This window comes from Oncorhynchus clarkii, chromosome 7, assembly GCF_045791955.1.
Source record: "Oncorhynchus clarkii lewisi isolate Uvic-CL-2024 chromosome 7, UVic_Ocla_1.0, whole genome shotgun sequence".
Classification (NCBI taxonomy): Eukaryota; Metazoa; Chordata; class Actinopteri; order Salmoniformes; family Salmonidae; genus Oncorhynchus; species Oncorhynchus clarkii.
Window position 1 is genome coordinate 79,231,234 of NC_092153.1, and position 17,671 is coordinate 79,248,904.

Below are 17,671 nucleotides of genomic sequence, written 5' to 3' on the forward strand. Positions count from 1 at the left end.
CATGTTTGACCGTGGGGATGGTGTGTTCAGCTGTGTTGCTTTTACGCCAAACATAACGTTTTGCATTGTTGCCAAAAAGTTCAATTTTGGTTTCATCTGACCAGAGCACCTTCTTCCACATGTTTGGTGTGTCTCCCAGGTGGCTTGTGGCAAACTTTAAACAACACTTTTTATGGATATCTTTAAGAAATGGCTTTCTTCTTGCCACTCTTCCATAAAGGCCAGATTTGTGCAATATACGACTGATTGTTGTCCTATGGACAGAGTCTCCCACCTCAGCTGTAGATCTCTGCAGTTCATCCAGAGTGATCATGGGCCTCTTGGCTGCATCTCTGATCAGTCTTCTCCTTGTATGAGCTGAAAGTTTAGAGGGACGGCCAGGTCTTGGTAGATTTGCAGTGGTCTGATACTCCTTCCATTTCAATATTATCGCTTGCACAGTGCTCCTTGGGATGTTTAAAGCTTGGGAAATCTTTTTGTATCCAAATCCGGCTTTAAACTTCTTCACAACAGTATCTCGGACCTGCCTGGTGTGTTCCTTGTTCTTCATGATGCTCTCTGCGCTTTTAACGGACCTCTGAGACTATCACAGTGCAGGTGCATTTATACAGAGACTTGATTACACACAGGTGGATTGTATTTATCATCATTAGTCATTTAGGTCAACATTGGATCATTCAGAGATCCTCACTGAACTTCTGGAGAGAGTTTGCTGCACTGAAAGTAAAGGGGCTGAATAATTTTGCACGCCCAATTTTTCAGTTTTTGATTTGTTAAAAAGGTTTGAAATATCCAATAAATGTCGTTCCACTTCATGATTGTGTCCCACTTGTTGTTGATTCTTCACAAAAAAATACAGTTTTATATCTTTATGTTTGAAGCCTGAAATGTGGCAAAAGGTCGCAAAGTTCAAGGGGGCCGAATACTTTCGCAAGGCACTGTATGTGGCTAGGTGGCGAACACTTAGGTTAGGAGTTACGTTAAAGGGTTTTATGGTTAGCTAGTTAACATGCCAAGTAGTAAGTAGCAAGGTATTGGAAATGTGTAAGTAGTTGAAATGTTGCTAATTAGTTAAAATGCTAAAGTTGTCAATGATGAGATTCGAACATACAAACATTGGGTCGGTAGAGCTTCACCACCAATCAACCCTCCTTTTGTTTTTATCTTTAAGTAACAGTCTGTCTCATGTAACCATACCAAACGTAACATATACTAATTTGAGTATCCCGGATTTACGTTTAGTATGTTACATCTAGTCTATGAGACCAGGTTGTGGATAATGACAAGTTACACATCCTAAAAATAGTAATTTATTCTGCAAAGTCAATTGGACACACACACCACACAAACCTGACCCAAACCTGATAACGGAACCACACAATCTGTGAACCCAAGGCTAGGCTACAGAAGCTGTCATAATCAATAAAAATCCTAATCAATAAAAATACGGTCCAGGCATCGGCCTGCCTGTGACAAACACAACTGTAGCGCGGAAGAAAATCACAATGACACGTGCTGAAAGCAGCGCTTAGCTCTGTGTCAATAAACTGAGAAGTGTCTCTTTACGTACAGCTTTACGTCAACCAGATTCGACATCAAACTACACAGCCCCTGAGTCCATTTAGATATTGTGTATAATATCTAGGATGAGAGGATCAAGGAAATGTCACACTCACACACTGAACATCACCTCAAGTGAAACGGACTATTTTCTTTAGATAATAAAAAACCTTTGTCATACCTTCTTCGTGCATTCTCTGCAGACATAAAGTCAGGCTTCTTCTCCAACCCGGCATGTCGGTACAGATGACTTCGGTCTGTGAAAAGGATGATGATGTTGTAGTAAGGCAAACAAACGATGTTGACGGAGGAGAATGGTCATAAACTGGTACTTCTCTTCTGTTTAGCCTATAGACAGCAGCGTGCGATGCAATAAGCGTCCTATTCATTCCCTCTGCGGCACTTCAATGGAAAAAAAACAAGTGCGAGTGAGTCCCGGGAAGTGTTAGAAAACGATTTTTTCATTTATTTATTTTTCGACCGTTGGACGTTTGTAGATTTTGGAGAGGTAGTCCGTTACTCGTTGCACAAACACACACCGCTTGGGAAGCAGAGAGACTGAGAGCATTACTCAAAGGTTACGCTCTCTCGGTCACTAATGTGTTTGGCAAAGTGTATGATTCGCGCTGCTGCCTGCATGCCTCGGAACGGGAACACTCCGGAACAGAGTCGCTGCCGGTAGGCTATTCGGTTTGACATCTCACTGGCATCAGCAGTGCGTAGAGGCAGAATCCACACACACAAACACAGTGAGACACGCACTCGTACACACACACTTATAGGCCTCTATAGCGATGATAGGACACTGCTAAACAGGTTATCTTCAAATATGACTTCAGTAGCATTTCCATCACTTTTCTCTCAGAGAACAGGACGATACGGGTGATGATGAAGTTGATTTAGTGTACCAGAGACATGACTCACTCTAAAGGTCCTGGGGAAAGTAAAGCAAAATGATCGTGTTCTTGCAGAGTAGTCTACCCCCTGTGGATAGGCCATCTGCAGGTGGCCTCAGGGGTACTAGTGCCCCACATTAAAGAAACAATATTCTAAACCAACACATAGTACCGCTGTGGGAAGCCCAAACACAAATAGGAATGAAAGTGAGTTATGCTTATGAATGTGTTATGAATTGGTCATAAAGTCTTTATGTTGGTAGTACATCATAATTCCATTCTCCTGGCTGCCAACCACCACGCACCTCCACATGCGCTATTGGTCATCAACCAATCATTGCATGCCTACTCGGTACCTTTCAATAAAGTCTTTCCTTAAATGCGGTCATATCTACTTCCCAGAGAACATAAGACAAGTTCCCTCCCTGGCACTCTGTACTGTCTCTTCATTCTCATCACACCCCATGCCAGGGTCTGCTTCTGCTGCATGGAGCGCAGCCGCCAGGTGTTTCCTTCTCATTACACCCCATGCCAGTATCTGCTTCTGCTGCTTGGAGCGCAGCCGCCAGGTGTTTCCTTCTCATCACACCCCATGCCAGTGTCTGCTTCTGCTGCTTGGAGCGCAGCCACCAGGTGTTTCATTCTCATCACACCCCATGCCAGTGTCTGCTTCTGCTGCTTGGAGCGCAGCCACCAGGTGTTTCATTCTCATCACACCCCATGCCAGTGTCTGCTTCTGCTGCTTGGAGCGCAGCCACCAGGTGTTTCATTCTCATCACACCCCATGCCAGTGTCTGCTTCTGCTGCTTGGAGCGCAGCCTCCAGGTGTTTCCTTCTCCCTCTCTTCAGGTTTACCTTGAGGTTTTCCCACAGGTCGATGTTGCTGGCCTTGACTGACCATATGATGCAGGGCTGGATGGACAACTCCTGTCCTCGGGCCTGATTGGCGTCACGGTTTCCCCAGCCCAAGCTAACACACCTGATTAAACTAATCATATTCTAAACTGGAGACCATGATTTGTTGATTATTAGCGTCAGGTCTGTCAGCAGCATCACCAAACAGACACCTGAGGACTGGGGTTGCCCCTCCCTGACCGATCCCGAGGACTGGAGTTGCCCCTCCCTGACCGATCCCGAGGACTGGAGTTACCCCTCCCTGACCGATCCCGAGGACTGGAGTTGCCCCTTCCTGACTGATCCCGAGGACTGGAGTTGCCCCTCCCTGACCGATCCCGAGGACTGGAGTTGCCCCTCCCTGACCGATCCCGAGGACTGGAGTTGCCCCTCCCTGACTGATCCCGAGGACTGGAGTTGCCCCTCCCTGACCGATCCCGAGGACTGGAGTTGCCCCTCCCTGACCGATCCCGAGGACTGGAGTTGCCCCTCCCTGACCGATCCCGAGGACTGGAGTTGCCCCTCCCTGACCGATCCCGAGGACTGGAGTTGCCCCTCCCTGACTGATCGATCGATCATAGAAGAAATAGCTGAGCTTTTGGGGAAACAACTTTTCCTTGAAGTTCTTTTTAATTATTTGAAATATGAAAACATAACATTCTTGTTTCTAACAATCAATTGGAAGAAAATATTTCACACAAACAGTTTCAAATTTGACAGAACATTGTTTTACAAGCAAGTATGTAATCTATGGATGTTTTGAGCAGGTTTTAATTAAGGTTTTAATTAAGGTTTTAATTAAGGTAGTTTCCCTCAATGGTAACCATTTAAATCTGGATCATCGTAAACTGAACGATGAAACCTCAATCGGTCTTTAGAGAAATTTCATCATGAAATATGGTCTTAAAGTCTGTTAGAGAAAGAGAGAGAGGGGCCACTATGGAGTTTAACAGGTGGTAGTTAGCCCAGATCTGGGACTAGGATAGATGGTAGAAGTGTCTCTGGAGTAGTAGCCCATTCATTCTCTGTGGGGGTAGGAGGAGGAGTGGAATGTCCTTCTGTGCCTGGATCACTGCTCGTTCGTCGCTCCGTCTGCGATGGACGATACGGCTCCCTGGCCTTTGTTGACGTCGCTGATACAGGCCCACTGGCCGTCTGCCGACTCCTTCCACAACGTCACCTGGAGACAGCCGACAACAATATACATCAGAAAACAACACTGGCAGTCTTTCCAACTCCTTCCACAACGTCACCTGGAGACAGCCGACAACAATATACATCAGAAAACAACACTGGCAGTCTTTCCAACTCCTTCCACAACGTCACCTGGACAAGAAGGACAGGGAACCAAGGGGATCATTTGTGACGGAACTGATGTATAAACTCGCTGTACTTTCAGACGATTTGCATAAAGTATCTGCTAAGTGGTATAAATGATACGTTGCTGAGGATCAAGTTTATTCAGCTGCCTAGTAAAAGAGTCACCACTGACCGTGTGTGTGCGTCCGTGTATGAATGTGTGTACTGACCTTGTGTGTGTGTGTGTGTGTGTGTGCGTGTGCGTGTGTGCGTGTGTGTGCGCGTGTATGTATGTATGTATGCATGCATGTGTGTGTGTGTGTGTGCGTGTATATGTGTGTGTGCGTGTATGTGTGTACTGACCGTGTGTGTGCGTGTAATGTGTATGCGTGTATGTGTGTGTATGTGTGTGTGTGTGTATGCGTGTGTGCGTGTAATGTGTATGCATATGTATGTGTGTACTGACCGTGTGTGTGCGTGTAATGTGTATGCGTGTGTATGTGTGTGTGTGTATGCGTGTGTGCGTGTAATGTGTATGCATATGTATGTGTGTACTGACCGTGCGTGTAATGTGTATGCGTGTATGTGTGTGTGTGCGTGTATGTGTGTGTGTGTGTATGCGTGTGTGCGTGTAATGTGTATGCATATGTATGTGTGTACTGACCGTGTGTGTGCGTGTAATGTGTATGTATGTGTATGTGTGTGCGTGTACTGACCTTGTTATCCCCCCCGGACACGGCCAGGATGTTTCCAGTGACGGACCAGCTGACATGCCACACCACGTCGTTGAACTTGTGGAGGAGTTTAGCTGTCCACGTGTTGCCTGAAGGGTCGTCACACGTCCAGATGAAGACCCTGCCGTCCTGCACGCAGACAGCAAAATAGATTTTGTGTTAGGTGTTTTTGTTCTGAGGTAAAGGTCATAAATACTCACTGGCAGACCAGAAAATGACAAACTGTGCCAACACACTTTAAAAAGATGATAACAGTCCAATTTCAATTCACGAGTGCCTTTTACTTTCAATGAGAATGAAAACATCCAATTGTTAAATAAACTGACACTTTTAGAATTATTTGAATTCCAACAATCAAAATGGAATTGACCGTGAGCAGTTTGTTGGTTATATGAAATGAGCCAAAATCACAAACAATGTAGGATCCTGTGGACCCCAGGAACAATAGCTGGTTCATTCCACCAATAGGTGCCTTTTGGACAGGCAAACCTTTAAGAAATTAACGTTCAACTCTCTCTTCTTTCAACATTCAATTGCATGGAGGATATGTTTAGCCTACGGAAAAACACATTTTCCCATCTCAGGCATTAAAATCCTATGAACTAAGAGCATTTTATCTGCATTGTACCACACTGTCTATCGCCCCCGTTACAGACACTTATGTACAATGCATTCGGAAAGTATTCAGACCCCTTGACTTTCCACTTTGTTACATTACAGCCTTATTCTAAAACATTTTTCCCCCACAATCTACACACAATAATACCCCCATCATGACAAAGCAAAAACAGGTTTACATTTTTAATAAAATAAACGAATATCACATATACATAAGTATTCAGACCCGTTACTCAGTACTTTGTTGAAGCCCCTTTGGCAGCAATATCATTAGATTAGAGCCTCAAGTGTTCTTGGTTATGATGTTACAAGCTTGGCACACCTGTATTTGGGGAGTTTCTCACAATCTTCTCAAGCTCTGTCAGGTTGGATGGGGAACATCGCTGCGCAGCTATTTTCAGGTCTCTCCAGAGATGTTCGATCAGGTTCAAGTCCGGGCTCTGGCTGGGCCACTCAAGGACATTGCGAGACTTGTCCCCGAAACCACTCCTGCGTTGTCTTAGCTGTGTGCTTAGGGTCGTTGTCGAATTGGAAGGTGAACCTTCGCCCAAGTCTGAGATCCTGAGTGCTCTGGAGCAGATTTTCATCAAGGATCTCTCTGTACTTTGCTCCATTCATCTTTCCCTCAACCCCGACTAGTCTCCCAGTCCCTGCAGCTGAAAAACATCCACATAGCTGCCACCACCATTCTTCACCGTAGGGATGGTGCCGGGTTTCTGCCAAACATGATGCTATGCATTCAGGCCAAAGAGTTCAATCTTGGGTTTTATCAGACCAGAGAATCTTGTTTCACATGGTTGAGAAACAATGGTTGTCCTTCTGGAAGGTCCTCCCATCTCCATAGAGGAACTCTCGAGCTCTGTCAGTGACCATCGGGTTCTTGGTCACCTCCACGACCAAGGCCCTTCTGCCCCGATTGCTCAGCATTTTGGCTGGGCGGCCAGCTCTAGGAAGATTTGTTGGTTCCAAACTTCTTCCATTTAAGAATGATGGAGGCCACTGTGTTCTTGGGGACCTTCAATGCTGCAGAAATGTTTTGGTACCCTTCCCAAAATCTGTGCCGACACACAATCCTGTCTCGGAGCTCTATGGACAATTCCTTCGACCTCACCTTAGTTTTTTCTCTGACATGCACAGTCTACTGTGGGATCTTATAAAGACAGGTGTGTGCCTTTCCAAATCAAGTCCAATCAATAGAATGTACCACAGGTGGACTCCAATCAAGTTGTAGAAACATCAAGGATCATCAATGGAAACAGGATGCACCTGAGCTCAATTTCAAGTCTCATAGCAATGGGTCTGAATAATTATGTAAATAAGGTATTTCTGCTTTTATCTTGAATACATTTGAAAAAAAAATCTAAAAACCTGTTTTCGCTTTGTCATTATGGGGATGTGGATTGATGAGAATCAATTTTAGAATAAGGCTGTAACTTAACAAAACGGGGGAACAGTCAAGGGGTCTGAATACTTTCTGAATGCAGTGCAACTGTCTACCAACTTAAATAAAAGCATGTTTGAGATTAATCTAATATTTTCTCATTGATAAAGTATCCTTGTACAAATAAACGTCATATCAAACCTAAAACCTCAACCCTGTTAGAGGCCCAACTAACTAACTTCATCTGTGAAGATCAGCCATTACTCCTCATGTGGTCCCATGCTCTTCACCACACGGTGTTCATGAAATTAGGAATTACACATATGTTCCACACAAAATGAAAGTTAAATTTGATTTAAGGTTTCCTAACATTAACTGAGCGAACAGGGTTGACATGTTGAGCTTTACCACAGTCAAAGATGATGAAACAATTCTAAAATTAGACCAACATGCTGTTCAGAGGACCCAAACAACGCTGTGAATCATTTAATCTGGTGGAATGGCCCATTATTTGAAAGGGGTTAATTGTTTGTTTAACCACTCTTGGGTAGGGGACAGTATTTTGACATTATGAAGAAAAGCGTGCCCATAGTAAACTGCCTGATACTCAGGCCCAGAAGCTAGGATATGCATAAAAATTGTAGATTTGGATAGAAAACACTTTAAAGTTTATAAAACTGTTAACATTATGTCTATAACAGAACTGCAATGGCAGGCAAAACCCAGAGGACAATCCCCCCCCCCCCCAAAAAAAATCATTGGCTATCACTTTTATTATAAGGCCGAGTCATCCCAGATTGCAGTTCCTAGGGCTTCCATCTAAAAAAATTGTTTTAGGCTGGTTTTTGGAAAAATGAGCCAGAAATTGTAGTTTTTCTAAGTGGCTCCCATTTTGGCTTGGTTGGCGTTTCCAAGCACGTGGTAAAGAGCGCGTTCTTTGGTATTTTTCTCAGGTAAAGACAATAATGATTCTCCGCCTTAAATTTTATCGTTTAGGGTACCTATGGTTTTTTTGTTTAATTTTTACCCCTTTTTCTACCCAATTTCGTGGTATCCAATTGTTTAGTAGCTACTATTTTGTCTCATCGCTACAACGCCCGTACGGGCTCGGGAGAGACGAAGGTTGAAAGTCATGCATCCTCCGATACACAACCCAACCAAGCCGCACTGCTTCTTAACACAGCGCGCATCCAACCCGGAAGCCAGCCGCACCAATGTGTTGGAGGAAACACCGTGCAACCTTGGTTAGCGTGCACTACGCTGGTGAGCGATGAGACAAGGATATCCCTACCGGCCAAGCCCTCCCTAACCCGGACGACGGACCTCCCGGTCGCGGCCGGTTGCGACAGAGCCTGGGCACGAACCCAGGGTCTCTGGTGGCACAGCTGGCGCTGCAGTACAGCACCCTTAACCACTGCACCACCCGGGAGGCCCAGGGTACCTAAAGGTTTGATTATAAATGTTGTTTGACTTGTTTGGAAAAGTTTATTAGTAACGTTTGGGATTAATTTTGTATGTATTTTGATGGAGGGAAACTGAGTGGATTACTGACTGAAGCGCGCCAGCTAAACTGAGTTTTTATGGATATAAAAAAGGACATTATCGAACAAAAGGACCATTTGTGATGTAACTGGGACCTTTTGGAGTGCCAACAGAAGATGATCAAAGGTAAGGCATTTTTTATAGAGGTATTTCTGACTTTCGTGTCACACCTGCCTGGTTGAAATATGTTTTTCATGTGTTTGTATGCGGGGCGCTGTTCTCAGATAAATCGCATGGTGTGCTTTCGCCGTAAAGCCTTTTTGAAATCTAACACAGCGGCTGGATTAACAAGAAGTTAAGCTTTATTTTGATGTATTACACTTGTGACTTTATGAAAGTTTATTATTTATAATACTGTAGTTTGAATTTCGCGCTTTGCATAATTTTTTTTTATTCAATATGGTTGCATAATTTATACTTAACATTTTTGTGGAACGACCACACGTCTGCTTGTTCAACAACTAATTGGGATCCAAATAAAATATCTTAATTTGAGACAGTTTGCTAAAGTAGGAAAAAAAAATCCTGCAGCAACAGGAAATGTGAATTACTATGTTGATTAAAATTCACAAGACCTATTTGTAGGGGAAGATACATTTTTAAGAAAGGGAAAATGAAGTCTGAAATGTAAAAGTGGAAATTACAAACATCCAAAAAAAACATTTTAAACCTCAAATACACTACACATTTATTCCAGGAAAGTTAACCTGCAACAGGGTAAGCAAATAAAGATCCTACATCTGTAAAAGCCATTCAATGTTTTTTTTCCCTCTAACGGTAGGTTACCTGAGAGCAGCTGGCGATGGTGCTGGTGGGTAGTCCTATGGAGGGAGCCCAGCCTACATCTCTGACCCAATCACTGTGAGCCTCCAGCTTCTGGTCCTCCTTCCATTGGCCATCCTCCTCTCTAAGAAAGAAGACGTACAAACCTGTCTGGAAGCCATTTTATTCAAACTCCTCACTTGCCATAGGAACCTATTTGGTAACGCCTTACATAAAAGTTGTTCACACAGTTATAACTATATCAAGTTGTTATTACAAAGAGAAAAGATGTTACTGCAAGTAAGTAAATGGTAAATATTTGGAGTGATTTCATGGAACTATACGTCACTGTACCCCTTGACTTGTGTTGATTTTTTCTCTCACCCATCTACACACATAATAACAAAGTTAAAACATGTGCTTAGAAATGTTTTCACATTTATTTAAAATGAAATATAGAAATATCTAATTTGCATAGAGTACCAGTCAAAAGCTTGGACACCTACTCATTCAAGGATTTCTCATTATAGAATAGTGAAGACATCAAAACTATGAAATAACACATGGAATCATGTAGTACCCAAAAAGTGTTAAATCAAAATATATTTTATATTTGAGATTCTTCAAAGTAGCCACCCTTTGCCTTGATGATAGCTTTGCACACTTGGCATTCTCTCAACCAGCTTCATGAGATAGTCACTTGGAATGCATTTAAATTAACAGGTGTGGAATTTTTTTCAAATCAAATTGTCACATGCACTGAATATGCTTACTTTCTTTCCTTCTTACTGCGTTTGAGTCTGTTGTGTTATGACAAGGTAGGGAGGTATAGAAGGTAGGGCTCCCGAGTGGCGCAGCGGTCTAAGGCACTGCATCTCAGTGCAAGAGGTGTCACTACAGTCCCTGGTCCGAATCCATGCTGTAACACATCCGGCCGTGATTGGGAGTCCCATAGGGTGGAGCACAATTGGCCCAGCGTCGTCCAGGTTTGGCCGGGGTAGGCCGTCATTGTAAATAAGAATTTGTTCTTAACTGACTTTCCTAGTTAAATAAAAAAATAATAATAAAAAAAAATACAGAAGATAGCCGTATTTGATAAATACCATGTCATTATTCTGGCATGAACAGCTCAAATAAGCAAAGAGAAATGACAGTCCATCATTACTCTAAGACATGCAGGTCAGTCAATACAGAAAATTAAGAACTTTGAAAGTTTCTTCAAGCCAGTCGCAAAAACCACCAAGCACTATGACGAAACTGGCTCTCGTGAGGACCGCCACCGCCAGCCTCAGAGATTGCAGCCCAAATAAATGCTTCACAGAGTTCAAGTAACAGACACATCTCAACATCAACTGTTCAGAGGAGACTGCGTGAATCAGGCCTTCATGGTCGAATTGCTGCAAAGAAACCACTACTAAAGGACACCGATAATAAGAAGAGACTTGCTTGGGCCAAGAAACACGAGTAAGGGACATTAGACCGTTGGACATCTGTCCTTTGGTCTGATGAGTCCAAATTGGAGATTTTTGGTTCCAACCGCTGTCTTTGTGAGACGCAGAGAAGGTGTACAGATGATCTCTGCATGTGTGGTTCGAACCATTAAGCATGTAGGAGGTGGTGTGATGGTGCTTTGCTGGTGACACTGATTTATTTAGAATTCAAGGCACACTTAACCAGCATGGCTACCACAGCATTCTGTAATGATACGCCATCCCATCTGGTTTGTGCTTAGTGGGACGATAATTTGTTTTTCAACAGGACAATGACCCAACACACCTCCAGGCTGTGTATGGGCTATTTTACCAAGGAGAGTGATGGAGTGCTACATCAGATGACCTGGCCTCCACAATCACCCGACCTCAACCCAATTGAGATGGTTTGGGATGAGTTGGACTACAGAGTGAAGGACAAGCAGCCAACAAGTGCTCAGCATACGTGGGAACTCCTTCAAGACTGCTGGAAAAGCATTCCAGGTGAAGCTGGTTAAGAGAATGCCAAGAGTGTGCAAAGCTGGCATCAAGGCAAATGATGGCTACTTTGAAGAATCTAAAATACATTCCGATTTATAACTTTTTTTGATTACTACATGATTCCATGTGTGTTATTTCATAGTTGTGAGGTCTTCACTATTATTCTACATGTTAGAAAGGAGTAAAACAAAAGAAATATAGAAAAACCCTTGAATGAGTAGGTGTCCAAACTTTTGTCTGTAACCAAGTATTCATACCCCTTTGCTATGACATTTCAAGTTGAGCTCAGGTGCATCCTGTTTCCTTTGATCATCCTTGAGCTGTCATTACAACTTGATTGGAGTCCACCTGTGGCCAATTCAATTGTATGGACATAATTTAGAAAGTAAACACACCTGTCTATATAAAAATGTCCCACAGTTGACAGTGGATGTCAGAGCAGAACCTAAACCATGAAGTCCAAGGGACTGTCAATAGATCTCAGAGACAGAATTGTGATGAGGCATATATCTGGGGAAGGGTCAAACATATCTGGGGAAGGGTCAAAACATATTTGGGGAAGGGTCAAACATATCTGGGGAAGGGTCAAACATATCTGGGGAAGGGTCAAACATATCTGGGGAAGGGTCAAACATATCTGGGGAAGGGTCAAACATATCTGGGGAAGGGTCAAACATATCTGGGGAAGGGTCAAACATATCTGGGGAAGGGTCAAACATATCTGGGGAAGGGTCAAACATATCTGGGGAAGGGTCAAACATATCTGGGGAAGGGTCAAACATATCTGGGGAAGGGTCAAAACATATCTGGGGAAGGGTCAAACATATCTGGGGAAGGGTCAAACATATCTGGGGAAGGGTCAAACATATCTGGGGAAGGGTCAAACATATCTGGGGAAGGGTATGAAACAATCTGTGTGTGTAGAAAGTGCCCAAGAGCAGTGGTCTCCATCATTGGGAAAAATACAGAACTACCCAGACTGTGCCTAGAGCTGGCTGTCCAACCAAACTGAGCAATCGGTCAATAAGGACATGACCAAGAACCCAATGACCTGCCAGAAGAGAGAAGTCTCTACAGCACTTCACCAATCTGAGCTTTATGGCAGAGTGGCCATGCAGAAGATAAGACACCCTCCAAATGTCTGCTACTTACTTCCAGAGTTTGACCAGGTTGTCGCAGCCTCCTGAGACAAACCTCTTGATGAAGTTGGGTTTCTGACCCGAGGGCTGGTCTATCAGACTACCTGGCACCACAGATGGAGCCCAGCTCACTGCGTTACAGCCAATCTAACCGGACAGAGGGGAAGGTTTCAAAACACAGTCACATGTACAGACCAAGGACATGAATTCATATATACTCAATTAGGACTATGACAACTTACCACAGAAGGACTGTCACAACAGACAGTTGATTTAATGTTACTCTTTAGGTTTACTCATATTAACCCGGCCCTTAGAGAAAATACCTAATGTCGGTTTACAAATGAAAATGAAAACAGTAGTTCATTACTCACTGTGTGTGCATTGCTGATCTTCTTAATGTCCCACTGTTGATCCCCAGAGCAGGTGACCAATGAGATGGCTCCATCCGAGCTGCCACAGGCCAGGATCAGACCAAAGTCATAGGGACCCCAGCACACTGAATTCACTGAAGCCACAAGGAAGCCAGGAAGTACTCATTAATATACACTAAAAACACAGAGCTTTTGACAACGCTTAATTGCAATGTTATTCATCCCTGGTTCTGAATAGGGCTTTGATCGAAAGTGAAACTAAACATGTTGCATACCCAGTGGGTCCCAAGCACCAGGTTTAAAGAACTCCATTTGAACATTTTCAATAAGATCATTGAAAATATTCAAACCATATATACCAAACTGTATGAACTCACTGTACAGTATGTCGCTCTGGATAAGAACATCTGCGAAATGACGTAAAATATGAATTGAATGTGAGTGATTTACCTGAAGAGTCGTGTCCAGTGTACTCGTACATCTTATCCCAGGTTCCGTTCTCTTCCTTCCATATGATCACCTTCCTGTCATAGGAACAGGAGGCCAGGATGTTGCCGTACATGGGGTGAGCCCAGGCCACCTGCCACACAGGACCCTCATGGCTGCAGAGAGAGGAGATCGAGGCAGACAGTAAAAAGAGTGTCTGGATACAGCACTTCACAGGTAATGGAGAGGGGAGATGAAACAGGGACATGGCAGTTCAATCTGTGTGGGCTGGAAAATAAGTGTTGCATGTCAATCATTGCAATATCTGTGGTGCTGCTCATGGCAACTTCCTTTCGATGAGTCAACCTTTAAAGCTCTAATCAAGCAGAGTCACATCTTACCCTCTCAGATCTGCCACTAGGATTTGTCCTCCGTTTTTAACATCGAAGATCTTGACAGACCTGTCAGAAGAGCAGGTGGCCAGTCTGGTGCCATAATAATCCATCTGGGCATCATGCTTAAAACACAAGAGCATGTCATAAGAGGTCAAAGGTTGCAATTATTACGTTAGATTAGTCAAAATAGAGTTAGATAGCTACTAAAATTCGATTAAATCGGGGATAAATAAAGTACATTCAGTTGATATATAGTAATTTGCTACAGCTGGTTGAATTTACGGGACATTGAATTAACAATCCATTCAAACTCAAGTCAGCTAGATAAATGACAGTAGCTAGCTAACGTTAGCTAGTAGCTGTCACAAGAAAACTACTTACGATCATGTCCTCGTGGGAGGTGTCCACCGTGTTGATGACGGAAACCTATATTTCATGAAACACAAGAAGTGAGAGATTATTTGATAGAACGCCAGTCTAAAAAGCTAACGTTGCGTTAGTTAGCTAAATCTAACTTTGCTAGTTACAAACTAGCTAACAACGTTAGCGTTAGTAGCTAACAACGTTAGCTAGCTACTTAACTGGCTAGATAGAAGCTTGAACTAATCGCAGAGATACCGTTAATGCATAAAACAGCATTACACGATCTTGTAACAGACATTACTCTGTTTAACAGTCTATTTAGTAGTAAACAATAAGTAACTACAAACTAATAAAAATACTTATTCAGCTTAGCAACTTGACACGTTAGCTATCTAACGTTAACAGTTACCTTGCTAACCGGCTAACAACTGCAGTCAAAAATACCAGAAATTATGTTACTCACCATGATTGAAGATTATCGAAATGACTTTGTACCTAAACAGAGAAATTGCACTGCCAGACGTGTAACCCTGTTATCAATGTATCTCGGTTTTACGATGTATCAAGAACGACGTGGCAACAACTTCACAACCACTGAAAAAAACAACTTCCGTGTGCGTGCACCAAGGTTCCGGTTGAAACAAGCATTTCGCTTACAAATAGTTCCGTGAAAGATAATTTCCTATGTGGTGAGCATTAGTTCCACCTGGTGGCAGTAGAAACGACAAATACATTTTACTCATAACACAATGGTGCCTATTTATAAAGCACCGTGCAAGTGTCATGTTTCCAAGTTTATTATTGGCCTAAATTATATTCCAACTAGGGGCTCCCGGGTGGCACAGTGACACTGCATTTCAGTGCAAGAGTCGTCATTGCAGTACCTGGTTCAAATCCAGGCTGCATCACATCTGGCTGTGATTGGGAGTCCCATAGGACGGCGCACAGTTGTTCCAGGTTTGACTGGGATAGGCTGTCAATGTAAATACGGATTTCTTCTGAACTGAATTGCCTAGTTTAAAAGATATTGCCATGTTCTCTGGCTGAAACTTCTGCTCCACTATTTCGAAGTTTTTATCCATAACTTTTATCATATTTAAATTGACTGTAACTGGTAGTCAAGATGTTGACTATCTCATAAAACATCTCCAATCTATTGGAGAAAATGACATCACTGACAAAGATTTTCGGTAAGAAAGCAGACTGCTTTGCAATGCAAGTTTGAGTGTGGAATGACACAGTAATAATGTATCAACAATGACTGTCATTTTTTCCTTTGTCGGCCACTAAGTATGTTTGCCTACTTTTATGATAATTTATCAGTGGCTTTAAAAGTAGTCCAGAACCTTTCTCACCTATTATGGTATTAGAATAATAGAATAATAGAATGTAATAGAATCATAGAATGTAATGTCATAATATAATAACAGAATGTAATAGAATCATAGAATGTAATGTCATAATATAATAACAGAATGTAATAGAATGATAGGTAATAATAGACTATTAGGATGTAATAGACTATTAGAATGTAATAGACTATTAGAATGTAATAGACTATTAGAATGTAATAGAATAATATGTCATAGAATAATACAATGTAATAGCATAATATTATAATATATGTTAGTGTCAATGTTTTAGATTCACAATCTCTCTGTTGTTGCCCAGGGAACAGAGGGAAATGATGTACAGTAACTAACTACCTCTGGTGCAATACAGATGTTGTGAATGGACCCTGACATATACATTAACAAGGTCTGACATGCAATATGTTTGATGTCGCAGACATGAGTATGATCACTGTTAATAGGACAGTGGGCGTTGGGTTGATTATTCAGTTTGACACAGCGAGTTGTTGCAGTTAGGCAATGATTCTCCCAATACTGATACTAGGCTATACAAACTGCTTTGAAGTTTAATCATATTTCATTTCAGTTGGGATATCATGCTGAAGAGCTATGTGGTAAGAGCATTACCACATCACACACACACACACACACACACACGAAATGTGTATTTTCTTACTAGCACTGACTTAGGCAATGATTCTCCCAATACTAATACTAGGCCACCCTGACTGACTGCTGATAGTTCATAGTTGCTTCAAAGCGTGATGCGGACATATGGTAGCTGTCAAAAGCAGTCAATAGCAGTCAGTTTGGACACACCTACTCATCAGGTTTTTCTTTATTTTTACTATTTTCTACATTGTACAATAATAGTGAAGACATCAAAACTATGAAATAACACATGGAATCATGTAGTAAACAAAAAAGTGTTAAACAAATCTAAATATATTTGAGATTCTTCACAGTAGCCACCCTTGATGACAGCTTTGCACACTCTAGGCATTCAGACCTACCTGTACACTACAGAATGGGTGGAAATGTAACAGTATAACTTTAAACCATCCCCTCGCCCATACCCGGGCGTGAACCAGGGACCGTCTGCACACGTCAACAACAGTCACCCCACGAAGCATCGTTACCCATCGCTCCACAAAAGCCGCGGCCCTTGCAGAGTAAAGGGGAACCACTACTTCAAGGTCTCAGAGCAAGTGACGTCACCGATTGAAACGCTATTTAGCGCGCACTACCGCTAACTAGCTAGCTGTTTCACATCCGTTACACTAACAATCACCCGACCTCAACCCAATAACAATCACCCGACCTCAAGCTAGGTGGAGAGGTGTTTATCTATAGTAGCCTTAGCTAGGTGGAGAGGTGTTTATCTATAGTAGTCTTAGCTATATGGAGAGGTGTTTATCTATAGTAGCCTTAGCTATATGGAGAGGTGTTTATCTATAGTAGCTTTAGCTATATGGAGAGGTGTTTATCTATAGTAGCTTTAGCTATATGGAGAGGTGTTTATCTATAGTAGCTTTAGCTATATGGAGAGGTGTTTATCTATAGTAGCTTTAGCTATATGGAGAGGTGTTTATCTATAGTAGCCTTAGCTATATGGAGAGGTGTTTATCTATAGTAGCTTTAGCTATATGGAGAGGTGTTTATCTATAGTAGCTTTAGCTATATGGAGAGGTGTTTATCTATAGTAGCTTTAGCTATATGGAGAGGTGTTTATCTATAGTAGCCTTAGCTATATGGAGAGGTGTTTATCTATAGTAGCTTTAGCTATATGGAGAGGTGTTTATCTATAGTAGCTTTAGCTATATGGAGAGGTGTTTATCTATAGTAGCCTTAGCTATATGGAGAGGTGTTTATCTATAGTAGCTTTAGCTATATGGAGAGGTGTTTATCTATAGTAGCCTTAGCTATATGGAGAGGTGTTTATCTATAGTAGCTTTAGCTATATGGA

At 42.4% G+C, this 17,671-nt stretch overlaps 1 protein-coding gene across 1 annotated transcript; it reads right to left on the minus strand.

Annotated features, from left to right (window-relative positions):
* Positions 1 to 3,946: 3,946 nt before the first annotated feature.
* Positions 3,947 to 14,999, minus strand: LOC139413896 (SEC13 homolog, nuclear pore and COPII coat complex component). The gene is made up of 9 exons (XM_071161740.1): positions 14,817 to 14,999; positions 14,372 to 14,416; positions 13,997 to 14,112; positions 13,620 to 13,771; positions 13,170 to 13,303; positions 12,809 to 12,942; positions 9,711 to 9,831; positions 5,366 to 5,512; positions 3,947 to 4,530 (listed from the first exon to the last, which is right to left on the minus strand). The coding sequence occupies exons 1-9, from the start codon at positions 14,817 to 14,819 to the stop codon at positions 4,420 to 4,422; spliced, it is 963 nt and encodes a 320-aa protein (XP_071017841.1). The 5' UTR covers positions 14,820 to 14,999; the 3' UTR covers positions 3,947 to 4,419.
* Between the last annotated feature and the right edge of the window lie 2,672 nt (positions 15,000 to 17,671).